We start from the raw sequence: 26,168 nt of genomic DNA on the forward strand, positions 1-26,168 counted from the left end.
GGAGAGAGGAATCCAACATGGGGATTTGCACGTTTCTTTGTTTTTCTGGAAACTGTAAACTTGAGAGTCATGTTATGCATTTACAATAGGTTTGATGAGGTTTGTAAGTGTTTGTGTGGACTTGCTGGAATGCAACTGCACTGATTGGACTTTGCTAAGCTCTCCCACAGTGTATTCCTTCTCTTGGCATAGTTTCCACATTCGGATGTGCAGGTGCACAGCACAGCTGGAGGACAAGCCAATGCCATGATTCATATCCCGTTTTCTCCCACTTAAATGCACTCCTTCCCTCGCAGTCTATACTCATTGTCGTTTTCCAGTTGTTGATGGTTAACTAATGGCTTTTTGATTGAACAGCTTTCTTCCTTTAATCAGGATGAAAGAAGAAGTTGCGCAAAACTTGAAATCAGCTCAATAAAAACAGATGCAATCTCAAATATAGTAAGGAAAGCACATCATCATTCATATAAACATGCACTATAAAATATAAATATACAGCTATTCGCATAGATTTATCATCACAGGTCAGGTTTGTGACCTCGCTGTAGACATGCAGTTTTTGCCCTACACTCTACATTCTGAATGAGAGGCTTTTTTTGAATAGACATTCCACTTTTATGTCAGGAGGACATTGTTTAGTCATCAGATTTGCGGATGAGGGATTAAATCCCCCACAACTCCGCCCACCCCCCTATCTTTCCCGCCTCTGCTCCTTCTGTTTTTTTTTTTTTTTATTTTACTCTCAAAGCTCTTTAAAGTATCTCACCTTACATCAGCCGCTTTGTGTTAGCGCACAGCGGTGGCTCACCCAGCAATACCCCATCAACACCCACAGTAAGCCAAGTGTGCTCTGAATGTGTCAGAACTGGCTCAGCTTTCAGAGTGGGTGTACATGCAAATGCAGGAGGTATTTGTTTTCCCTCCTCAGCCCAGCAAATTCCTACACTCATTGAAGATTAGTGGTTGGGGAATCTTTGAGAAGAAAGAACCTCAAATGCCCCAGCCATCGTTGACAGTTGTCAGGCAAATCCTGTACCACTGAACTTTTTATTTGTTGTCAAACTCCTTTTTTAGACTGTTTTACTAAAGGTTTAAGGGACTGACAACTTTATAGTATTTGCACTTCAATAAATATTAGGGAGAATTTGATAGATGTCTTTTATTTATTATAAATAATTAAGTGGAAATTGTGTACCCTTATGTTTTCTGTATATATCTAATCACTTTTGCTTTAAAATTGTTTCTCTTTACTTCCCTCAAGTAATCATTTATTCATATAAAACTGCACCAGAACACTAAAACAAACACAGATGTTTCATCAGCAACTGACCTACATCATGATAGTTTTTTTTCTTATTTCATATAAGAGGAACTTTAACCCATCTTTATTTTTTCTCAGGTGACAGTCACCACAATCGGATATGGAGACAAAATTCCTCAAACATGGATAGGAAAGGCCATTGCCTCCTGCTTCAGCGTCTTCGCTATCTCCTTCTTCGCTCTACCTGCTGTAAATACAGTTTTATTCCAAATCATATGAAATTCATCAGTAATAAGGAAACACTTTATTCTATTAAGGTCTTTTTATGTTTCATTTAGTCTTAACCTCATTACAATGTGTTTGGTCTCTGTTTTTTATATTTTTACTTGCTTAAAGTAAAAGTATGAACAGATGTACAGACTATTTTTGACTCCTTCCTTTTCTGGTATTAGCATGCTGGTGCAAAGAAAAAAAAATATTTTACATGTACTTCCTAATTTCTACATTGAAAGTTTAATATTTAATTATTTACTTGCTGCATGGATTTTAAATCAGGAATTTTTCATGTGTAGGGTATTCTGGGCTCAGGGTTTGCCTTGAAAGTCCAGCAGAAGCAGAGACAGAAGCACTTCAACAGACAGATCCCTGCTGCAGCCTCCCTAATCCAGGTAAATTCTGCCATTAAATGAATACATCACAAAACAAACACAGGCAGGAAAGGAATCACAAATCAGATCAGTTCTTCACATTTCATATTTCTGACATGTTTGGCAAGTAACTCCACCAAGGTATTCATTATTAGATATTGTATTTCGAAGAGTGGGATAACTTTACAATTAGATGCACAAATAAATCACCGCAAGACAGTAAGAAGCTTCTTTTTCCTTCAGGAAAGTATGTAGCCACTTCAGAAGTGACCAAACAGGCCAGGCACTTTAAACATAACTCTGTTCATACTTTAAATTATTTCCATCTTAGTCTGCCATGTTCTTGGCTTATAGTCGTGCAAGACAGATAAAGATGCATGGCTCCAGAGTTTCTGAAAGTCCAGCTGTGACTCTACCTTTCAGCCAAAAAGCCTTTGCAGCAAAGTTCAGCTGCTCATTACAGATAGGGCAGAGTTGCAGGCTGCCAGGATTTTGTCTTTCCATCCTGAGCACAGAACATAGTGGGTGGACACAAGGAAGGTTTTCTGATCAAATTAACAATATTGTCACATTGAGGTATTAATGCAAACTGCATATTCTGTACTTTTTTTTTTCCTTTTTTTAAAGCTACGGATATGAAAACACCCATGATTGTGACAGTCTCAATATACAGGGCAATGAATGTACAGGAAATATTTTGGACATGCCTGAACTTTTAAAGTAATTTTAAATTTTCTGTATTTTTTTTTTTAAATCCAAAGTAACTTAAAAAGATATTACTCCTAAAAGAACATAATAGACATATTAGATGTTGAAAGTGAGCTATTTTACCATTTCATGATTCATTGATGGCAGCAACACATCTCAAAAAAAGTTGTAATAGTGGCAATAAAAGGCTGGAAAATTAACTGGCACAAATAAAAAACAACTGGAGGAGCATTTGGAAACTACAGTAATTTGGTTAATTACCAATAGGTAAGTAAAATTACTGGATTTTTTAAAAAAGCATTTCAATGAGGCCTCATGTAAAGATAAGTAGAGGTTCACCGATCTGTGACAAACTGTCTAAAAAATTGTTCAACAATTTTGGGAAAATGTTCAATGTAAAATTATGCAAACTTTGACAATCTCATCATCTACAGTATGCAATATCATCATCTTGCTCACAGAATCAGGAAGTCTGTCCTCTCTGCGCAAGAGGACAAGGCCAAAGGATCCTGGATGCTCATGATCTTTGGGCCTTCAATCCACAAATTTAGGCCCAGCTCTGTCATTTAAAGAAGAAGCCTTATGTGCACATAGTCCAGAAACATTACGGTCTTCCCAGCTTGTTACAAGCAGACAGTTCAAAATCCTGCATCTCTGATGAGTTAAATTATTACCTATGGTGTGGGCAGCTTCCACATCTAGGAAAGTTTAATCAATGCTGAAAAGAGCTTTGAGGTTTTCAAGGAAGAGACAGTGGCTCTGCTGTGAAGGCCTTGCAGATTTCAGCAAGACTGCTAAACCACATACTGCATGCATAACAGCATGGGCTCACAAAAGAGCCTGGATACTGAGCTGGCCAGACCTTTTACCAGTAGAAAACATTTAAAACATTATTATTAAAAGAAATATCGAGCAACAATGGTCCAGGATTGTTGAGCAGCTGGAATCCTGCATCAGACCAGAATACGCAACATTTCCCTCCTAAAACTCCAGCAACATGTCTCCTTATGTTCCAGATGTTTATACACAGTTGTTCTAAGAAAGGGAGGATGATATAAATGGTAAACATCGCCCTGTTCCAACTTTATTGGTGTTGCTGCCATCAAATTCAACATGAGTTAATATTTATCATGTAGTGGTAAAGTGTCTCTCAGCATCAGAAATGATTTTATTAGGGGAAAAAATTAGTTTACGAGATTTGAAAATCATTGTATTGTGGTTTCATTTACATTTTATAGATTCCCAGCATTTTTGGAATTAGTTAAAAAAAATAAAAGATTTTATGTCACTGCAAAGGAACATCTACATATATTAGCCAAGCTTGTCCAGTAGTTTTGGTTTTAGATAAACAATAAACCAATGGATTGTTATGGGGTGTTTTAATTTCTACTCTTTGTTTCAAACTGTCTTTCTCAGACACTTTGGAGGTGCTATGCAGCTGAGAAACCAAACGGCTGTGCTGCTACATGGAAAATGTACGTCCTAACTCCAGAGGGTGTCGCCGCAGCGCAAGCAGACAATGGCAGTCCTAGCATGAAGAAACTGAACATGGCGGTAATTGTCTCCTTGGTTTAAAAATATTCAGCGTAGGTGAAAGTTAACATAAATGACTAAACTACTTCAACTTAAGCTGCCTCATTATGCAATGACCTTCACACATCTTGTGCAGTTCACCGTTTGCAGCAATATTAACTGTATTGTTCAAAAGCCACACATAATGAAAAGGGCAAGACAAGTTCCCACAAACGTACACACACACACGCACGGACACAACGCACACAAATACCCATACACAACAGCCCCTCCTACCCTCAAGGCCTGACTCCACCAGGATGACTCGAGGCCTTTGTCTCTGCTGGACAAAGACTCAGTCAGTTGAGATGATGTCACCACCACCTTTCTCATGGGAGTAAACCTTTGTCTAGTACTACAACAACAAAAAAATCTTTGTGTTGCATTGAGCCCGCATGTATTTAGGAGAATGAAGGCTGCTTCCGCTCTTTTCTGTTTCAGCATGTGACTTTTTTTTTTCTGTCTTTCCTCCCTTTGCCTTTTCTCTCTTTCAAGATTCCTCCATTTCTTCTTTGACAGAATTTGTTACTCTTCATTTTCTCCTCTGCTCTTGTTGTCTCTTCTCCTGCTAAATATGTCCCTCTGCCTTCTCATCAGCACTTGCTTTGCTCCATATCCACTTCATTTTTAACTCCATCAGTCTCAGTTTCTTTGTATTCCTCTTTCTTAAGCTCAGTGTCTGTTACAATTTCTTCCTGGCCCTTAAAATATATATATATATATATATATATTATTTTTTTATTTTATTTTTTTTCTTCACTGCTGGAGTCTAACAACACCCAACACCACCTCCCTGGCTCACACTCTTCTAATGACTCATTCAAACATTGGGTATTTGGACTGTTGGCCTCCTTTCAAATGCCAAACTCTGATTTAATGAGTCCAGATAATTGAGTTTCTTTTAAGGCCACATCCATGATGTTGGTGTGGGTCACATGGTCTATGGATCAGACTTAAGGGGCCATTTAGGTTCTCACACACTCACTGACTAACATAATGCATAGCTATGATCTCACTGTAGGAAACTGAAATTAAACAAGCAGCACTTATGTCACCAGTGTGTGAGTTGAGAATTTTGTAACCATCCAGACTGTTTATAAGTTAAAATTGCAAAACCCTGCACTGTGATGCATCAGTGTCCATGGCACGGGTTATTTGCTTATGTGTAAAGGTACAATTAATACATGCTGGACTCTGGAAGAGACATATGCTGCCATCAACAGGCTGTAACTCCTACGTCCTCAGAGCCAAACCATTAAAAAAGCATGTTTAAATGTGTGTTGCAGGCATCAAATCCTATATTTGTGTGATTTTTTTTAATGCATCAAAGTTCACTTGTGAAAACACAGAAGATTAATTCGTTTTGGATGGGATTTGTGCTTCTGATCATTTTTAGGCGGTCTCATTCATGACTAGTAGTTATAGTTTTATGAATGGCAGCCCTGACACACTTTTTATTTATTAAATAACTTGATGTTTCCTCTCTTTTCTTACAGAAAAAGGGAACCAAGAGGAGGTTAAAGTCTAGAGGAATCGGTTCTCTAGGCGTGGCATCAGAGAGAGCTTTATCAATCCCTCAGATAACTTATGATCACATTGATGACACTGGGGCAAAGAAGGAAGTACCGTTTTTCCTCGAGGAGCCAAGAGGGACAGTTGAAGGTAAAGCTCTACCCAGAGGTGGCCCTAGTCACATCAGTTCCCTAGGTAAGATTAAGGTGTGGCTGTGAGTTTATATTTGGCCATATTGGCATTAGAAACATGACTGCTGCTGGAACTCTCCTGCTTTAAGGTGGTTTTCACCTGCTGCTGCTTGCTGGTTGACTTGTAGCTGTATTCAAATGTACAGAACATCCATACAGGCACACCATGGAATTAAGTCATTCTACTGCATACAAATCGTATTGTACAAACTGTATTGTGCAAATAAATTTCATTTTGACTATGATCAATTTTTACTGTAATTAGGAGCAAAGTTGAAGCCTTATATACTGTTTATAATTTGTGCCTTCATAGCATTACCTGGCTCAATTTTGACCCATTTATAAATCTTTTTAAATGTTTCAGAGGGCAGAAACGGTGTACTTTTTAGGTTTTATTACACAGTATCATGACACGTTTTACATAAATTCTAAAGATATAAAAGCTATAAAAACTAAGATGTATTTTATTTTAATAATGGCATCTATTGTCATCATTAACCACTGTCTTCACTGCTATATCACAAGAAATCCTAATTATATATATATTTTTTTATTCTTCTGCCTCTAGTGGTATTAATTTTACAGTGTCTATTAAGACTGCTCCTGTTATCATTTGCGGAGCAAACAGCAGTATTTAAATGAGGATTTTGCGTCGCTGTTTGCTCTGTCATGTAAGGTCTGGAGAGCAAGGAAACCGCAAACGCAAATTAACCTTTTATCCGATAGAAGTGAGACAAATAAAGGAGACAAATAAAAATATTGCGGAAGTCGAGGAAAAAAATCTAAATGTCACCAGAAATGCTGCAATATAGTTTCATATTCAAGTTCAATTTATTTATAAGGCACACTAACAACAACCTTTAGGAACCAAGGTATTGCTACATATAAAAACATGCAAGGAACAAATAAGAAATAATAAAGGTTTAAAAGCTATAAAGAAATAATAATAATAATAATAATAATAATAATAAAAGACAGGCATGATAAAGTCTTTAAACTTATCCAGCAATTCTAATATTGCAACGCTGGATCGTCTCCACAATCCTCTTCTCTGCATTCTAAATATATTAATATAATAGAAAGAATTAGTGTGCAGATAAAGGGGATCAGAGAGAGGGTTAGATGTGCAGCAAAGGGCCTCAGGTGGGGCCAGGCACCTCGTCAAAGAGCTGCAGCCTCTGTACATGAGGAGGAGATTCAGTTACGTTTAACACCCTTGGCTTGATTATCACTATTATTTTAACATTCATCACTTAAACACAAAACATTAAATAATTAAAATACTTGAAGGACAGAAGTTATATCTTTTTCTCCTCTGTCCTCTTGTGTTGGCTTCTTGTGTGAAGACCAACAAATAGCACTACTGTTCTTTTTTTTTTTTTTCTTCCATGTTGTCTCCCTACTCTGACACATCCACCTCCAAATCAATACCAACCTCCTCCTCGTGGAGGATCAGACAAAGGGCATGTTGCACATTATGTCTTGCTGCAGTGATTTCTGGCTCTGAAATGACAGCTCATGTACCTTTTTATAGTGTTAAGAGTCCCTCTACCACCACCCTCCCAATCCAAATTTGGTTATTTGTAGTTTATTTTATTACATTGCAGGTGACTACAGGTGCAGATCTTGTGTCTGTGTCACGGCACTGTTTGACCTCTGCATGATTTCTGCTCCCTTTCTCCACCATATATGATCACTCCTTTGCTGGTTGACTATTTTACTGTTTCCTGGTCCCACCCCCCATGCCCCTTGAAAGACCAGCAGGTGTCTGTTTCTGTGTAAAACAAGGCAAATGTAGTAGGAACACAGTCAGTTCTTGTGACAGTGTCCAGGCCCCCTTGAACTCTGTCACCAATGTCCCATTAAAGTAAATAAATAAATAAGATAAAAAATAACACAAAACAAAACACAGAAACATGGCCTGTAAAAATCCATTTAAATAGATATGGCTCAAATTTGACCTGAAACAGCCTCAGTGTACAAAAATGTGAAGCTCTTGTCCTACGGGTCAAATTTGACCAGAACAGTATGTAAGGGTTAACTGTAGCATTCAGTAATATTAACAATATGATGATTGAATTAATGACTAACAACAATAAAGATAAGCAGTGATATTAGAGACCAAACATATTTAGCTAAATTTTTCTTTTCGGCGAGTGGTGAAGATGTGTGCGAAGGGACTTCTTTCTTTCCACTAGACAGATGTCGAGTGGATTTACCTGTTACTGTAGAGAACGAACAAAACATGTAGCTGCAGCAGACAGACTAACTAAACCTGAGGCTGACCTACAGTTCCACAACAACTACAGTATCTACAGCAACATTATAAAGAAACTCGGCTTTATTTCAACTTAGCTAGCCTCTAGCTGGCACTAATGAAATGTTAAACAGCGTTTTTAATGTAAAAAAAACTTCATACCTCTACAACCTAGGCGGCTGCCTTTATGGCCTATGCCAAGGCCCGGCTCTGGCTCCTGACACATCTGTGTGATATGCAGTTGCAATTACAACCTCTTATAAAATGCTAATTTGTAACACGCTTCATCTGAGCTTCTCTCACTCTGGCATGTTTTTCAAAGAAAGCCTGTGAACCTCTTTGGATTGCGTTCTTCCACAGTATCGGTCCAAGTCTCGTCCATTTGCCAGGACAACACATGAAAGCACCAAGCCCTGTTTTATTGCTGCTTGGTCAAACTTCCTTTGTTTTGGATCTCCTGACTGAGAATTTTTTATTTAAACTTGACTCTTCAAAATGCCATTTTCTGTGAAGGTATTTTAAATTGGATTTAATTTGGTCACGAACCTTTCTTTGCTTTTATAATGAAGAATGAAAACAGTTTTGTTTGATGAAATAATGTATGTTTAAAGCAGTAAAATGATGTCATGCTACTTTAAGGGCCTTGGAAATCCATTATCATAGTAAAAGTTTGAGTTTAAGTGTGCTGGACATTCAAATGGCCAAAATAACCATTTATGGATGCCTGTCTGTCTATTTAAGTAAAATGCTAACAGTTGGGATTTACTTTTGTTTTGTCGCTACTCTGAAAACTTTAGATGATCCGACTGGCTTAAAATGAATGGGTAGGTGTGTTAAAACTTTTGATTTGTACAGTATGCTCATGCCTTTAGGTTAGTAAAGTCCAGGACAAAAGCTAGAAATAGATCTACCTGCGGTAAATGGGTAAAAATAACATCTCTCCACGTGCTCTGACACTATATTTAGTATTCAATCTGTTCAGGTTGGTCTCACTGCTGGACAAAGAACATACAAGTTGTTTAGTTTTCTCAGTTCTTACAGTGAAGACCATTAGACTTTATGGGAGGAGTTGTTATATGGTGGCTCCTCATTTTCACACAGTAAACAGAGGCCCTGTCCTGATCCCCTTTGAGCCAAGATGGCTGCCAGGTGTCTCCAGTAAGCCACATGGAAGCCATTACAGCCTCAGTAGTGATTAGAGGTCACAGTTACAAACTTTTTACTGCTTCACTTGTCCCCCTTGCTGGCCACAGACACTCAAACTGGGCTTAAATGGAAACAACTTTAAAGTACCAGCTTGTCAAAGTTACAAGTGGGAATTTCTCGTAATGCTAGTTGCATTTTACTAACTTCAGCCTTACCAAAGCCATAGTAGTATTACATACTTACAATATCCAACCAAAGTTACAGTGCTAATCTCAGGTCAGGCAGCTTCTACTTAATTGATACTTTGACCCGCATGATTAGAAATTCGTGAGAGTGCAAAAGAGCAGCATTAGACATGTTTACATTTTAAATGTAGGTGCATACTTATGTTAGTGTATATGGTTGATGGATGTTGAAGGGGTGGTAGTTAAACTTCCTGTGTTTAAAAGCCAACCACAGCAAATGAACTGACCCAGACTCCAGGTTAATAAATGCACTTTATGAGTTTTTCCTGTCAAAGCGTACAATCATGAAAGGAGCTGGAGTGGCATAAATGCAGAACATTATTAGAAAAGCAACTGTGTTTTTCTGCTTAATTTGGTGGATCTTTGAGAATGAAAATCAACATGCAGCATGCTTTCGTGTGGAAGAAGTTATGATATTTAAGTTGATTTCAACCCAGTTAATTTGTGTTTGACGGAACGGCTCACAGAATAAAAACGCACAAGTTAAAAGATCCGATCCACAAAAAAATTAAGACATACCGTCAAGCCAAGAAACCCAAGTTAAGAGTATTTAAAATGTTAATTAAATGGAGTCATTTGGAGTAGAAAAAGGAAGACAAGCTATGGAAAATCATGTAAAGAAGCCAATGTATGGTGCCTGCAGTCAGTTATTATCATGTCTGAGTTAAAACAGCAGGGGACTGTAAGATCTCTGCTTCACATCCCTCCACAAAGATGGACACCTGTGGTGTTATCTGACTACACCAGGTTTGGCCATTATTTATTTTTTTTAACCCTATGTGTTTCTCTGGCTCTTTGGTCACTTATGATTATACTATGATTTGATCTCAGCTGGCAAAATCAAACATTCATAACTGAAAATCTGGGGTTTTATACTTGATTTTTTTTATTTTAATTTTTTTTATAGATATATTTCAGTAATATTGTTATTAAATGCAATTAACCATGAAAATCTGAAGCCATGACGTAAAGAAATTGTTACAGATGGTACAAAACAATGCAACAAAACTGCATTTGCAAAATAATTGATTGGGCAGACCTGCTTCAACTGCTTTATAACTCAACCACATTAGAGTCCTGTTTTCATAAGATCTCTGCTTTTCTCTGCAGGAATTGCCAGGATACTTGGAAAAACAGGTGAGTTCTATTAAGTCTTCCCAACAAAAGTGAGGCAGACTAATACGAGGGATTTCAGTGATTGACTTGTGTCATGTTGTCAAAAAAAGAAAATCTCAAAAGCAACAGAGATAAAAAAGAACAGAAGAAAAAGCATTATATAATGCAGATGTTCTAACTGCACTGTCTGACCAGTAGCCACTTCTACTGTTTAAGTACTTATTTGTCTTCTTTTAAAAACACTCCTCTGTGTTAATCGTTAGTCAGCCTGCCTATTTATTGTGGCCCAGACTGTATTTTAATTAGACTCACTGGCTGGCCGAGCCTTTGTCCTCAACCGGACAAAACCAAAGCCAAGCAGAGAGTCTCTCAGACACTGGTCCTGCGTTGACCCGGCCTGTTTTCTGTACTGGGTGGCCTGCCAACAACATGGGTGAAGAACAGGACTGGCCTGGCTTGGAGTGGACATGGTCCTTGGGGACTGAGGGGACACAGACTGGGACACTAAAGAGAAGTAGAGAGATGGAGAGGTGTAGCGTTGATAAGCTGCCATTGTGGAGCACCAGTGGTTAGAAATAAACTAGTCATTGTCTGATTTAGCCTGTGTCTGGCTTATCGCTCCACTTATCTGTCTGGCTCCACCCACCTCGCCTGTCTATGAGAATCTCTCAGTTCTGTCTATTCTTCTCTTGGCTTACAGTTTGCCTATGAGAAAAAAAAAAGTTCCCCTGATGGGCCAGATAGACTCCACATAAACTCTTATCCTGTTTTTGTCACCAGTAAACAAGTTTGTCCCCCTCTGTGAGCTGAAGTCAGGCTAAAGGCAGCTCTGATTACCTCCAGAACACTTGCTTTTTTCCTCTCACTTTCTCTCCCTCTCTCATTCCCTGTCTGCCCGGTTTTGTGTTGCTCCTTCTGCCTCCATATTTGACAACGTCAAAAAAACTGGATGATGGAATACAAGAGGGGTTTTGAATGGCTTTTGCTTGGATCAGAATGGTCATTCATTTCTTGGACACAGATCTGACCCTCCATTCTTTGTCACAATGGAGGCTTGGTGGTTTCGAGGAGAGACACGTCAAACTTTGCTGACAGTCTGACTGCAGGTCAAGACCCCGCTACACATGTTGTTCTTCACTGTTGTTTTTAGCTGTGCCAGCAACCAGCCAGCTGCACTGCCAAAGTGGAGCGCTGCAATCATCTGCTGATTTTCTTTCCCATATGAACAGTTAAAAATAACAGGCCAGCCGTAATGATTTTATATGATTTGGCATCAGATAAAAGGTAATTGACAATTATAACACTTCTGTTGAACACCAGCTGGTTGAAATCCTTTAAAATCTCTTTTTTTCTGCCCCCCCCATCTATTATTATTTTCATGGCATCAGGGCCTCCCCACCACTCTTGGTCGTCTTTCACTCTGAGCTGCCCGGCTTCTCCAGGTATCTTTCTGTTCCTCTTTTTTTCTGTTTTGACACATTTCTTTTTCTTTGAGCATGAACATCACATTAATTGTTCTTTTTTTTTCTCTCTCTCTCCACTGTAGAATAGTGGAGAAGCTAAATTATGTTGTTGGAAAGCCACATATGATCATTTACACAACACACAAATTGTCTTTCTGAAAACTTACCATCAACCCATTTAGACACATTTTCTCTATTTAAAGTTGCTTTAACCTTGTAAACTGTTTACTGGCTGTTTCTACTGATGTTATCTCTCATCATTCTTGACAGTTAAGAGGAATCACAATAAAAGCACGTCCATTGATATCTCCCGTGCCAGCAGCTTAACCGATGAGCTGGATGACATGAGTGAGGATATTCCCCTGCCTGTGGTTACTGACAAGAATCAGTAAGTCCCTGCAAAAGCCTCCTTTCTGCTCTTCTCTGAAGTCCCCTGTCTCCTTCCCATCCATCACCCTCTGCTTACCTCCCATTCTCTGATCCATATTAGGCTGATTTTCCCTACTGGTCATAATACCCAAAGGCCTTTTGTCAGACCAGAGAGCCCCTCTAGCTGCTTTCTAAATGAAGTTGTTTTGTTGAACTCTCTTGAGGGTTGAAGAGACTCAAGAGCCAAGGCTATATCAGGTACAGCGGGTTCTAAAGGGGATTATCCCTTCAGTCTTGAGAGAAATGTCAAAGAAATCCCTCTCAATGGGTTGTAGAACATGCTATGGTACAGATGGCTTGTCACCACATGCCCTCATTGAACTGAGAATTCACTGTTGTTGTTTGTTGAGTGAACTCTGAATGTGTGTTGATGATCTCCTATCCTCTACATGACCTAGGCCTTCAAATGAGTTTCATTAAAGCAAAACACAGCATAATTAGATTTTCTTTTTTTCCCCCCGTGTTGCAGCAATGCACAATGACTACCACAGTGACCAGCATACCCTCCGTTAGTCATCCACATTATGTCCTCCCTCATTTAAACACTCAACAGTTACCTCAAGTGTTCACAAAGAAGCAAAGGTTTTTTTTTCACAGGCAACATGTCAACACCATTGCTTGAGTGTTAGTATGACTAAAACTTGTGTGGCATCTTTGTATCCAGGTTAGTAGTTTTTACACACAGGCCTGATAACACCACATCCCATGGGAATGTGCAAAAGGTTTTAAAAAAGCTGGAGTAGTACTTTGTGTATGTTTTTTTTTTTTTTTTTTTATGGGTTGTTTGTGCTTTTTTTTCCTGCCATGATTAATACATTCGGTCAGTTCATAGTAAACATCTGTCAAAGTGAGCTGCAACACCCTGCCATGCCTGTGGTAATGGCTCAGGTGCGCTGGAGGCTCTAAGTTGCAGTTTGAGTGTTGTAATGTGACACGTGGACGTGCTGATCCCTTGTATTGCATTTATCACTTAATGTGCTCGTAATGTGCGCTTGTATGCAGATGTTTTGCATTTGCATACAACTCTAAAATCAACATGCTGAGTTGATCGAGTAGACATTAAAAATGAGCATTTCTTCAAATGTTAATGTGCCTCAACTTTTAATGTCATGAATTCACTTCTTTGTATACAGTAATTTGAGTTTTCAGCAGATGAGTTTCCCCTGATGTTTAAGTTAGTCAAGTAGTTCATGGTGTATTTAGAGGTTTGCAATTGAGCCCTGTCCATGCTGTGTGCTCACTGCTTCTAGCTGCTGTAAAATCCCAAAGGCTGACATTGCCACCTCCATGTGTAATATTGCTGCATTTTTAACATCATAGATGGTTGGTCATAGATGTCTAGGTGTTAATACAAGCCTTGATGAATCAGAGAATTTCTAATGCCTTGGCGTTTGGCTATTCATCACCTGCTTTGATAGCTAGAGACATTTGGTCAGTGGAGTTCTGCAACTTTAATAGGTCTTTTTTTATTTTCACATCCTATTATTATTGATTAATTAGCTTTTTCTAGCTTTATTAGCTTTGTCCGGTTCCTGGTTCACCGGTGTCAGAGCTTGGTCCGCATTGCCGGCAGTAAATCAGAGTCGTTTCCAATGCGGGTTGGACTCCACCAACGCTGCCCTTTGTCACCGATTCTGTTCATAACTTTTATAAACAGAATTTCTAGGCACAGTCGAGGTGTTGAGGGGATCTGGTTTGGTGGCCTCAGGATTGGGTCTCTGCTCTTTGCGGATGATGTGGTTCTGTTGGCTTCATCGGGCCGTGATCTTCAGCTCTCACTGGAGCGATTCACAGCCGAGTGTGAAGCGGCTGGGATGAGAATCAGCACCTCCAAATCTGAAACCATGGTCCTCAGCTGGAAAAGGGTGGAGTGTTTTCTCCAGGTCGGGAAAGAGGTCCTGCCCCAAGTGGAGGAGTTCACGTATCTCGGGGTCTTGTTCACGAGTGAGGGAAGGATGGAGCGGTAGATTGACAGGTGGATCGGATCAGTGATGTGGACTCTGCATTGGTCTGTCGTGGTGAAGAAGGAGCTGAGCCAAAAGGTTGATCTACGTTCCTACCCTCACCTGTGGTCACGAGTTGTGTGTAGTGACCGAAAAAACAAGATTGCGAATTCAAGCGGCCGAAATGAGTTTTCTCCACAGGGTTGGCCGGGCTCTCCCTTAGAGATAGGGTGAGAAGCTCTGTGATCCGGGAGGGGCTCAGAGTAGAGTCACTGCTCCTCCACATCGAGAGGAGCCAGATGAGGTGGCTCGGGCATCTGGTTAGGATGCCTCCTGGATGCCTCCCTGGTGAGGTGTTCCGGGCACATCCCACCAGAAAGAGGTCCTGGGGAAGACCCAGGACATGCTGGATAGACCACATCTCACAGCTGGCCTGGGAAAGCCTTGGGGTCCCCCCGGATGAGCTGGTGAATGTGGCCCGGGGAGAGGGAAGTCTGGGTTTCCCTGCTTAGGCAGCTACCCCTGCGACCCGACTCCTGATAAGCGGCAGATAATAGATGGATGGATGGATAGCTTTTTCTAAGTTCATGACATAAACAGTAGTGGCATTAATTGCATTTTGTAAAAAGAAGTTAATTTTTGTTGTCTTTTGGTTATATTTATGATGTCATTTTTGTGACTAAGCATTTATGGGCCATTTTATTCTGCACCATACTTTACATGATGAGCTATATTTCCTGTTGGACTGAACCAGACTTGATGTTTTAGCTACAGTTTGGTCTAATATCTAGATGAAAGACCTTTCCATTACTTTTTTGGTTACCTATTTTAAATGTTTGTTTCTTCTTCTAGATATGTGCGCATGGATGTTATTAGTAAATGCAGCATTCTTGCCTATTTATCTGCAGTCTTCTCTGTCACATATCTTCATCTCTGATTTGTTGGCTTTTCTTGCTCAGACTGTACTCGTCTTACAGTTTAACCATACAAGATGAATCTTTGAATCTATTTTTGAACATTTTGAATCTATTGAACATACATACACATAGAGTAATAGAATACGTTTCTTCTACACAAGCAAATTTCTTCTCATAATACAACCATTAAAAAATTAATAAAAAAACAAGATCCAGTTTAATGTTAAACAAGAGTTATGAGCGGCAGGATGCCTCTTCTCTCTCTTGCAGTCGTTTGACCTGCCCGTGCGTGGCATTGGTTCAGGACTCTTTCTCCACACAGCAGTTGAATTCTACAAGGTACTGTACTGGGCTTTCCCTCATTCTTCTACTCCTCTGTCTTTCCACTTCTACATTTCACCCTGATTTTATCACCGGGTCAGACGGACGCCATGGAAAATGTTCCACACAGACTATAACTAGCTAATACCTAAACCCCTAATGTGATACATTCCTCTGCTCCTGGAAAACAGGATTACAGTGTATTATAGTTTCCTTTTCCTATTGAGTTCCAACTGAGAATTTCCTAAATGTTCCAAAAATAAAGGTTTTTAAATCTGCCACTGGGCACAAAAAATACTGCTCATGTACTGCTCCTTGATCCTTGTGCTGGTATGGTGTTCATAGTTTGGTAAAAATGCTAATACTCATTGTTGTCTGTAATATTCAAGATACTTAATTTATATCATAGATGTGACAAACGCTGAGGTTAAAGGGCCTGTACAGGATCTTGGTAAATGCATTGAGGAGATTAATGACTGATGTGCCTGAACTTCCTTCAGTTAAACAAAAACAAAACTGAGGTTATGGTCTTTGGAGCCAAAGAGAAACGATTAAAGGTCGCCACAGTGCTTCAGTCTATACACCTAAAAACCACCAACCAGGCCAGAAATCTGGGTGTATTGATAGACTCAGACCTTAAGTTTGAGAAACACATTAAGGGAATTACAAAGTCAGCCTACTATCACCTTAAGAATATGTCAAGGGTAAAAGATCTGATGTGTCAGCAGGACCTGGAAAAACTAGTCCATGCTTTCAACTTTAGTCAACTTGATTATTGTTACAGTGTTTTTACAGGTTCTACCTAAAAAATCAATTAATTAAAAAATCAATCAGCCTGCAGCTGATTCAGAACTCTGCTGCTCGAGTCCTCCCAAAGACCAAGAAAGTGGACCACATCAGTCCAGCTCTGAGGTTTTTACACTGGCTGCCTGTTCACCAGAGGATAGACTTTAAAGTTCTGCTGCTGGTCTATAAAGCTCTAAATGGTTTAGGACCAAAGTACATCAGTGACCTCTTGACCCAGTATGAACCTGCCAGAACCTTCAGGTCATCTGGTTCCAGTTTCTTATCAGTTCCCAGAGTCAGAACCAGACATGGAGAAGCTGCATTCAGCTTCTATGCTCCACATGCTGGAACAAACTCCCAGTTAAAATTTATTTCTTTTAAGGTTTGTTTTTTAATGCAGTTGTTTTTGCACCCCGCTGTAATGCTCACCAACAGCTGCTATTATTGTTATTATTATTATTATTATTTAGTAGTAGTATAATTAGTATTACTATTATAAGTATTATTATTAGTATTCTAAAGTATGCACTTTTGCATAATACAGCACAAAACTACCCTGTGTCTGATATTTGAGGAGCATGTTTGTTCATCTCTGGTTAGAGAGCAGGCAGTATTAGCCTTTGTAGTGATTTTTATATATTTCTAAAAAATTTTTTTATTGTATCAGGATTCTAAACATTGTGCAGATTTTACCTTCTCAGCTCCCTAGCTTGGATCACGTTTAACTGATCCCATGTGACTGTAATAAAACATCCGGTAAAAGAGCATATATGCTAATGACAGATGATATTTTACACTTTTTTCTGTGCTTTCAGCGTGTGCTTTCTTGTGATTTCTGCTTTTTGAAAGATCATGCTATGTTTGAAATATGCTGTATTAGATGTAGTATGACAACAATCCTGGAAATAAAACACAGAGATTTCTGCAGCATAATTTCTGCATCATGCCCGTCTTTTTTCCACCCCTCTACTCAGACTTTGCTTTGGAGTATTTCAAGTAGTTAGTATTTGTCTCCCACTGAGGAAATTGGCATCTCAGGTCAATGTCCAGACGCTGTCAGGAGTTTACTCAAAAAAAAAAAAAAAAAAAAACAAGCTTGTGCTGCATCTAAAGAAAGTGAGAGACAGACAGGCGGTGTCTGTTTGTATCCTTTACAGGGTTGTTGTGCCCAAACATCAGATTTGGGCCTTGCTGGGCACTCCCATAACAGCTGGTTTGTTTTGCCCTTGGTGTCACGCCACTAAGGACAGCACTGTCATTTGGCATCCTTATCTGGATCTCTGCAGACAGCTCCCAGATCCACCCTTTCTGCCTGAGGCGACTTGCATGCACAAATGCATGTTTTTTTACATGAGCTTGCTGTTTCCTTGGTTTTGGTTTCGGCTTGTTCTAACAGTCCATATTTTACATTTCTGGTACCTCTATCGCTTTAATTTTCTGTCACAGCACTGGCTGGAACATTCCACTGTTTGTTTGGCTTTGTTCAAGCAGACCCCTAAAATGTTTGTTCACATGTGAAAAAGCATCAATACAGCTGGCTGTGATGTCTCTGGGCATCGGAAGAGGAAGTGGTGCAGGGCAGCGTCCGCACGCAAACACCAAATTGAGAACATAAATCTTTATTATTCCCTTGTTTGCTTGTTTAAAACCAGCTTATGATGATTTGTTATATGTTGTACAATATCTCAAATAAAAACCAAAACACACATACACAGTAAAAACATAGTGCACCCAGCTGTCAACATAATTCTTCCCTTTTTATTGTAAACAGTATTTGTTTACCAACCCTGAGCAAATGAGGCTTGATTTTGGTACAGTTCCTACAAGCACTGATTTCCCTTGATTGTGTGAGAACTGAGTGACTTGGCGGTTTGCTGTGATGCAGTGTGTATGCAGTGTGTATACCGTTATACACTTTGATGTTGTAAATGTCAGAGATTTAGTGGTCGACTGCAGTATGAGATCACAACAAACCCCAGCAGAGCTGCTGTTTTTGAATCCACCCTGAGGCAGATTGACATCTACCCTTTTGGAGAATGAATAAATGTTTCCAATATACTTATTTGGCCCTAAACAGAAGAAGCCCATGTTTAGCTGATTTCAGCGATTGTGTCTTTTCTCTTTCTCTTTTTTTGTCTCTTTCAGGGCTCCCTGTTATTACCGAGTTTCTTAGCTTCAGCATGAATGTAAAAGCTCCTCCTATTTTCTTTTTAACTCAGTGTAGCTGCACCAGATCAGTAATGTGTGTCATCCTGTGACCTGAGGTATTTACTCCTTACTCCTGCTGGGTGTAGCCAGCTTCACTGGCTGCCTCCTCCTTCGTTTCGTCTCTTCTAGGACCTGTAAAAGCCAGCATGGGCCACCTGCAGGCAGATCTTAATTAGTTCCCCTCTCGAAAGCTAGCAGGAGATAAACAATGAAAACCCACTGCAGCACCACAGGAGGGTTTGCAGGCATACACACATGCCTCACGGCCTGTCCTCTTCAAGTAGGGGCCTCTCTGCTGAGCAACTGGGATCCTTTGTGCAGAGCTTTGAACAAATTGACTTTTTGTCTCTGTGGCCTCTGTATGCCTGTTGTACACTGTACTCTAATATTGATGGCACGAAGAGGGGTTTAAAAACACAGAATTTGGCCAAGAGAAAAAGCTGTGATACTTGATGTGACAGGGGTGTATGTTTTTACTTAAAATATGATCTCTTTAACAAATGTTTTTTTTTTTAATTAACTCACACCCAATATACTCTCCCTTAACTTCTAACACCATAAGGAAGAACAGGTATTTTTCTAAGTATTCTTTCGCTCACCAGCAAGAAAAGCTGCTCCAGTTCTGCTTTTTCTAAACCAGAAAGGAAAAGAAACTAAAGTGAATATAGGGACTAATTGTAAACAAGTTTCTTTACTTTTTGTCAATTCTTGGAGCAAAGAGAGAAATTAAAGTCTTGCAAGAATATAACGGGCACACACTATATATTCTCTGGGCAACTGAGCTCTACACAGAGGCTTGTAGTGTTAACCTCATTACAGACTGGGTTCTTATGTGGTTTCTGACCTCCATATTACCTTTGCTCAGTTGGATGTATTTGAAGTGGTTTAATTGTGCTCACTTGGCCCAAATCATGTACACATCATAAATGCTACAGTTATGCTGGCAGAATAGAAGAATAAAAAAAATCTAATTAGCTGAATGTGTGTCGATTAGAGGTTTGTGGTTTGATTGCTGCAGATATTTAGGCCTTTGGTCAAAACTTTGGCAAAGATGATCGTTCCTTGCTATTATTCTGGGTCTGATTTTTTACATTTATTGCTGTGTTTCGGATTTCTAGTAAATGTTATGCCACCTGCAGAAGCTCAATGATGACTCTTACGACGGGTAGCTAAATCAGAGTATTTGGATGCCAACCTTTTCAAATACAGCTGCTGTGTCTTCTCTTGTGTTCCCCGATTACCATGTTGGAGTGTGAATTGAGCTTTTGGTTACATTTGCTTATGCTGTATCCAAAACTATCCCAAGTTTTTCTTTAACTTTTCAAAGACCATGACCTCTTGGTTTTTACCAATGTTGAAAAAAAGTCAGGGGTCCTTCCAGTTCAGAGACAAGATCTTCAAGAAAGTGGTCTGGAGATTGACTCCAGAATTCTGCAACACTGGAATCCCAGAGTTCAACTGTCTTTAAGATGGCTAGTTAAAAACAGTACAATGTCCTGTTTGTTTGTTCTTCAAGGAATTTACTTGAAGTGTTACCAGTCAGATATGGGAACTGCCAAACAAAAGCACAGTTTCATAGTTCACAACACCACAACACTTTGATCTGCAGTCGGCTGTAAATGTCTACATGCAGACAAACACTGAGCTCAAACAAAGTCTATCAGTACAATCACAGCTATGTCTTCTTGCTTCAGTTTTGCAAGTGAAACCATAATAAACAAAAGTCTAGGCACCCTGCTTGCTTAGTTACTTTAGGTGTAGCTTATTAAAAGTAGCTCACTACGGATTTTGAAGTGAATTTAGGATGTTTATCCTGTTGTAGACCATAACTCTTTTTGCATATATTCACTTTCACCCAAGACACTGATGTGTAACAGAAGCACATCCGTTCATGATTGAAAAGCACAAGTGAAAAAGCTTTGTGATTAAAAAGTTTAGCAGGACATGTAGACATTAGATTTCTTAAAATTCCCACTGATCAATCCTCTCAAAACTCTTGTACAGTCTAATTGAGGTCTTGAGTCACAGTTGCAGCCATTCTTTATCTGGAAGTTTTTAGTTTTTTCTTTTTCATATCTCAGGTTGGCCCTGAACTTATGTTTTGTAATTAAGCATTGAGCTAAGGAAACAGCCACCACGTTTATGATTGCTGATTGATTAGAGTAATCTGAGTTTGTGTAAAGTTTCAAAGTTATGTTAAAAATGAGCCTGAGACCTTAGTTAAAACTTTCTGGGAACTTGCATTTCTTGGAGTACTCAAACTTTGCACCTTTTCTCCTCTGTTTACTTTAATTCTGTAAAACATACATAATTTTAAAGACCCACTACATAACTTTTCAACCTTAAAACTCCATGTCTAGTTACATCTATTATGTGCATTTCTGAAGTTGTCGTTGAGCAGCAGAATCTCGCGGCTATGAAACCGCACTATGCAATGTTTTCATCTGGGATGCTGCGTGATGTTGCAGCTAAGTTTTGCTTTGCACACGTGTCCCACACTAGCAAACAGATGTAAACAAACTGTGGCTGATTCAGCAAAAAAAAAAAAAAAAAAAGAAAAAGTTTTTATTGTATTCTAACATTATAACAAGAAGTGAGGAAACAAAAGAGAGCCAGAGATAAGACAAGTCAACATAAGACTGTTTTTGCTGTGTGGAGAGAGCTCATAGTGCAAGATGGCTACCAAAATTGGTCGCAAATTGGGGGCACGTCTGTGTTTTATTTGTGCTTTCGCTGACAATCTTGCATTAATAAAGACCTTCTTGCAGGTCTTTTATGGGATGAGAGTGTTTAGTGCTGGTGATGATTCTGGCCTGAGGAGTGCAGCAGTAATGGGGGGGGGGGGGGGGGGGGGGGGGGGCTGTTTTATGGCCTCTTACTGTGAATCTTAAAATGTAGAGATTCAGGGAAAAAAAGTTGTACTACAGACAGAAATTTTATGCATTGGATAAAAGGACAATGTCACCAACATCTCCAAATGCTGCAGTATATCCCAGTCTGGGAGCAATGGCTTTAAAAGATCACAGCATCACATTTGGCTCCTTTAGCAAAATCTGCCTGGAGTGCATACGTTATTAGACTGAAGTGAACCCATCACAGCATGCTGGTTTGGTAAGTATCCTGGTGTGTGGTGTTTCAGGCCTCTGTCCAAAAGCAGCATGAATAACTACCCATGAACCAGGCCAGACTGAGTAGCATTCACAGCTGCAGTAAGAAAAATAGACAGGCAAACAAGAGCTGGATTCATAACCCGTAGTTCTGTATATTTGGCATTGTGTGCTCTGAAAAATATGATCCTGCATAGACAAGCATGTTTTTGTTTTCCATGTCTTTTTCTCTTAAATGGGAAATTTAGACAAGACAGAAGTTGGAGGGGTTTCAGTTTACTGACAATCAGAGCCAGTATTCACACTAATAATGAGGATTATTTTTGTTGGTTTTTTGCTTAAAACGTTCACAAATCATGGCTGTACATCATGTCATCCTAATGTTGCCAATAAAATTTAACTATTTATTTATATAAGTAATTTTTGAGTACAGTATACAATACTGTGTGAAATCTGCTTAAAGCTGGAGAGCATTGCTTTGTCTTTTGGCATCAGTTCAGCTAAACGCCCCATGTGGACCTGCACCACCACAAATGCAAATATAAAAGCAGATACATGGAAAGGAAAATTGCTGTTTTCACAACAAGAATCATGGAGCAGCTCTGGGACTTTCCTTCTTCAGAGAAGGACTAAAAAAGAAAAACAAAATGGGATGTTTCTTATAATTAAAATGGAGTTCTGTTATATGCTCACAGAACAAATATAGTGACAATTAGTGTTTCGGTTTACTGCTTAATTTAATTGTTTCCTTCCAGTGTAATGTTTTTTTATTTAATAATGTTTGCCTTAATGGGCTGTTGCATTGCAACAGTGGGGTTAAATATACATTTTAAACTAATTTAGCAGCACAATTACCAGAATTAAATTATGAGGACCCTGTGAATGCAAGTCAAGATATATTAGCTTGGGGATATTTTTTTCCACACAAGCACAAACATAAACAGACTGGTAATAAACTCCAGATGATGAGGAAATGTTTTGATTTATTTTCAGTAAATCTTGCAAAATCTTATCTTTAATAAAAGAGCAACAAATAAATAATTATATGTTTTGCTTTTTAAATTTTGTTCCCATAGCATTTTTGTGCATGCAAAAGGATCTGAAAACATCAGGAGTCATTCTCATGCCCAGAAAACACCAGCTCTTAACAGACAAAAATTTCTGGATTTCCTTTCCCTTGTCCACATCAATGTAAAGCACATTAATAAAATCCCTGTCATTTCGTCTTTTCCTCTGCACTTTTTATGAGGTAAAAGAAAAATGACAAATCTGTAAAGTTGATAGAAAATATGGGACTTCAAATCACATTTCCACTGTGCTGAGCATATAGCAATATTATCTATAGCAATATTTCTAGAGGCATAATGTGTTTTATCTGTAGCTTGTTAGCTCTTAACCTTGCAGTGATAAGGAGGAGAGACACAGGAAATGCAGTGGACACCATTTAGATAAGAGTTAGATGGAAACCTGGGCCGTTTTGGACAGTTAGTGATTGATAATGACTTTTCTAACAACTTGCACCTGGACACAATCCTCAGCTGCATCCAATCTCCAAAACAAAACAAAAGATCAACAAAAAAAGATAATAAAGATGACAACCGTAGTATCCTCAGTTAGACTCAGTTAGCTGGTGGAGTAATGGTTCATTTGTAAGGACCATATTAAGATATTTCAGAGATTACACAATGTTAAAATGTACTAAATAGTGATTGTAATTTTTCATGTTTTTAATGTTTGTATGCATTAATGATAAAATCTGAATCGTTTATTATTAACAGGGTTGGTGGTTTAAAACTGTAAAGAGTTACCAAAGTGAAAGATGCGACAGATTCCAGCCGCCTCACACCTCAGTATTTTTGATCAGGCTGATCATACTGTAGCAAAATCCGCCACGTTTTCCTGATTTAATTTTTGCAGCCAGCAGCTCATAAACTCAGACCATGATGGTATAGTTAATGGATGTTTTTTTTTTTCTTTTTATGACATGTTTTTAAGTCAGCTGGAATTCCCCAAGAAGACGGCAGCATCCAGCAGTAGTGACTGATGTCACTGAGCTCATAATGAGGAAAAGTTTTTCCTGTATGCCGCTTGTTGAACAAATTTGTTTGTTCCTCCTGAAGAGTAGAGCATGTTAGCCATGATTAGTTTGTGACTTACTTTGCCCTGCAGACTTTACACTAATCTTTGTACAAATGGTGGCGGCTCTCACTTAGATTTTTGCAAAATACAATAAAGGCTCAATCCAACCTTCATTTGGTCGACTCCCAGACGTGGTTCCGATGCTTCCCTGCCTATGAAAGGCGTGCCGCCTCCTTCTCTGCTCAAATATTAGAAGCACCTGAAAAAATACTCGCTCATCTTCTGTGTGTGTTTTGCGCTGCATTCTCCTCTTTCTCCTCCCTGTTCTGCTGTACAGGGCTCAGTTTCTTCTTCTCTCCTGTTAATGAAAACAGTAATCTGCAGCGGCACCTGAGTGGCCTGTTTGTACAACCAATCTTTTAGCCTTTCACAGCCCACCAACCCACCCTTACCCCCCTTTTTTTTTTTTTTTTTTTTTCTCAGCTTTTTCAGCTTTCGTGCTCTCAGATTTTAAATAGGCTTGCTGTGCCATTTGATGTGGTTTAGAGGGGGTTTATTCAGGTGTGGCGGGTCTGATGACCAGTGCTGCCACCACCCAGCCTCTGATGTTGTGTCCATCCAGCACCAGGTGCTGGAGCTCCATCAGAGAGCCCAGTGTCCTGGGCACAAATATGAATAGAAGGCCTATTGATGAAGCCCCTCTGTGGGGCTCTGTGGTTTTTTACCCTCTTACACGCAGAAGCAGGGGTATATACTAGACCAGGGCGTTAACCTGCTGGAAAGGAGAGGGGTTGACTAAAATGGAGCTACAACCTTCTGGAACAGGCTTTCAGCACAGGGGAATTTATTGTATCTGAGTCTGTCCACATGTCCCCAAAGCCCAGTGTGGCAACATGCCTGCCCCACCTGTCTGAATAACACCCCCCGACTCTGTGTATTTGAAGTAAAGCTGCCTTCAGGTCATCAGACCTGGAATTGGCTAACACATATCAAGAATACGCCCACCAATTATGAGGTGGGAGGGTGTGGGCATATTTTCTTTACAAAAAAAAAAATAGTTGATTTTATTTGAGACAGAACAAAAAGTTGTTTAAATGAATCTGACATTTTGATGGGTTAAAATTCCTATAGAATTTGCATATGCGGCAGCTCTGAAAGTGAAACTGAGGTTGATCACACACAGTCTGACGGTTATAACTCAAGCTTGCTAAAAAGTAGTTTCAGCACCTTTTTAAATACTCGTCTTAAAAAGCTGTTTAATTCATTTTTCCCTTTTAAAAAAAATATCTTATTGTAATTGTTTTTTAATGAAAACCTCAAGAAACCCTGATCTTAAATGTGCTGCTGATTAGCATCAGTTATAAAAAAAAGAAAAAAAAAAAACGTAACAATGGCTTGGTTGCAGTTTCTGAACACAACCATATTTGCACATCAACAAGCTTTTCTGAGAATCAGAAGCTTTAATTTCCTGGTAATGTTTGCTCAAGTTATTTGAATGGGATTTCTCTGAAAAGAAATACTTAATTTCAATTGAAATCCCATCCTCAGAATGCTGCTTTATCACACCACTAACCACTGAAGCACTGTAGCTGCATTTCTGCTCGATATAAGATTTAAGATTTATCTTTCTTTCAGTATGAAGAGATGAGCGATGTTGAAGATTACAGTGAAAAGAGAAACAGCCTTTCTCTTTGCTTCAGACTATCACTGATTCTGGCATTGCATGAATGATGAAGCTGCTGTCAGCAGGTTATCAGTCAAAACTATAAATCCTGAAAAGGAATTGGCTACACCCCCCACCCGTCTGTGTTTTTCCACTGCTGTTAATAGGAGCTATATAGAGCTCAGATCATAAAGAAAGACCCTCCAGTAGCCCGACAGTAAAAGAAACTAATAGCCTACTAAGTCAGTCTTTGCTGGTGTTGAAAGACTTGTCTTTTGATGCTACAAGTCTACATGTGGTGTTATTTTTTTTTTTTTAGCCCACTATTGTAATTTTATGGTGTTTTATTCTTTTCCATCAAAGCCTGACAGTAAAATTGGGAGGGGAGTAACTAAAAGGATGTCTGTGGATCAAATTGTTGCCTGCAGGATGCAATGTTGGAAAATCTTTCAGGTTTTGTTTTATGTTTATTTTTATTTTTAAATAATTGCTTTTCAAGTTGTTTGCAAAGCCATATGTTAAAATGAAAATGACAGAGTAATGTAACTGAGTTTTTTTCATACTTTGGAGTCATTTTGTGTGAATGAAAACTATTCA

At 39.1% G+C, this 26,168-nt stretch overlaps 1 protein-coding gene across 3 annotated transcripts in view; it reads left to right on the forward strand.

Annotated features, from left to right (window-relative positions):
• kcnq1.2 (potassium voltage-gated channel, KQT-like subfamily, member 1.2) overlaps positions 1 to 26,168 on the forward strand; it is a 188,504-nt gene that overhangs the window by 26,924 nt on the left and 135,412 nt on the right. The window contains exons 8-15 of one of the 3 annotated variants that reach the window (XM_041998146.1): positions 1,400 to 1,510; positions 1,834 to 1,929; positions 4,033 to 4,170; positions 5,685 to 5,850; positions 10,650 to 10,676; positions 12,044 to 12,097; positions 12,389 to 12,506; positions 25,544 to 25,690. In XM_041998146.1, the coding sequence (XP_041854080.1) occupies positions 1,400 to 1,510; positions 1,834 to 1,929; positions 4,033 to 4,170; positions 5,685 to 5,850; positions 10,650 to 10,676; positions 12,044 to 12,097; positions 12,389 to 12,506; positions 25,544 to 25,556 (723 nt within the window). In that variant the 3' untranslated portion in view covers positions 25,557 to 25,690. Of the gene's footprint in view, positions 1 to 1,399; positions 1,511 to 1,833; positions 1,930 to 4,032; positions 4,171 to 5,684; positions 5,851 to 10,649; positions 10,677 to 12,043; positions 12,098 to 12,388; positions 12,507 to 25,543; positions 25,691 to 26,168 lie in introns of those variants that run through there. The other 2 variants (XM_041998144.1, XM_041998145.1) reach the window with 2 other exon arrangements.

The sequence above is a fragment of the Melanotaenia boesemani genome, chromosome 10 (genome assembly GCF_017639745.1).
Source record: "Melanotaenia boesemani isolate fMelBoe1 chromosome 10, fMelBoe1.pri, whole genome shotgun sequence".
In the NCBI taxonomy this organism is placed as follows: domain Eukaryota; kingdom Metazoa; phylum Chordata; class Actinopteri; order Atheriniformes; family Melanotaeniidae; genus Melanotaenia; species Melanotaenia boesemani.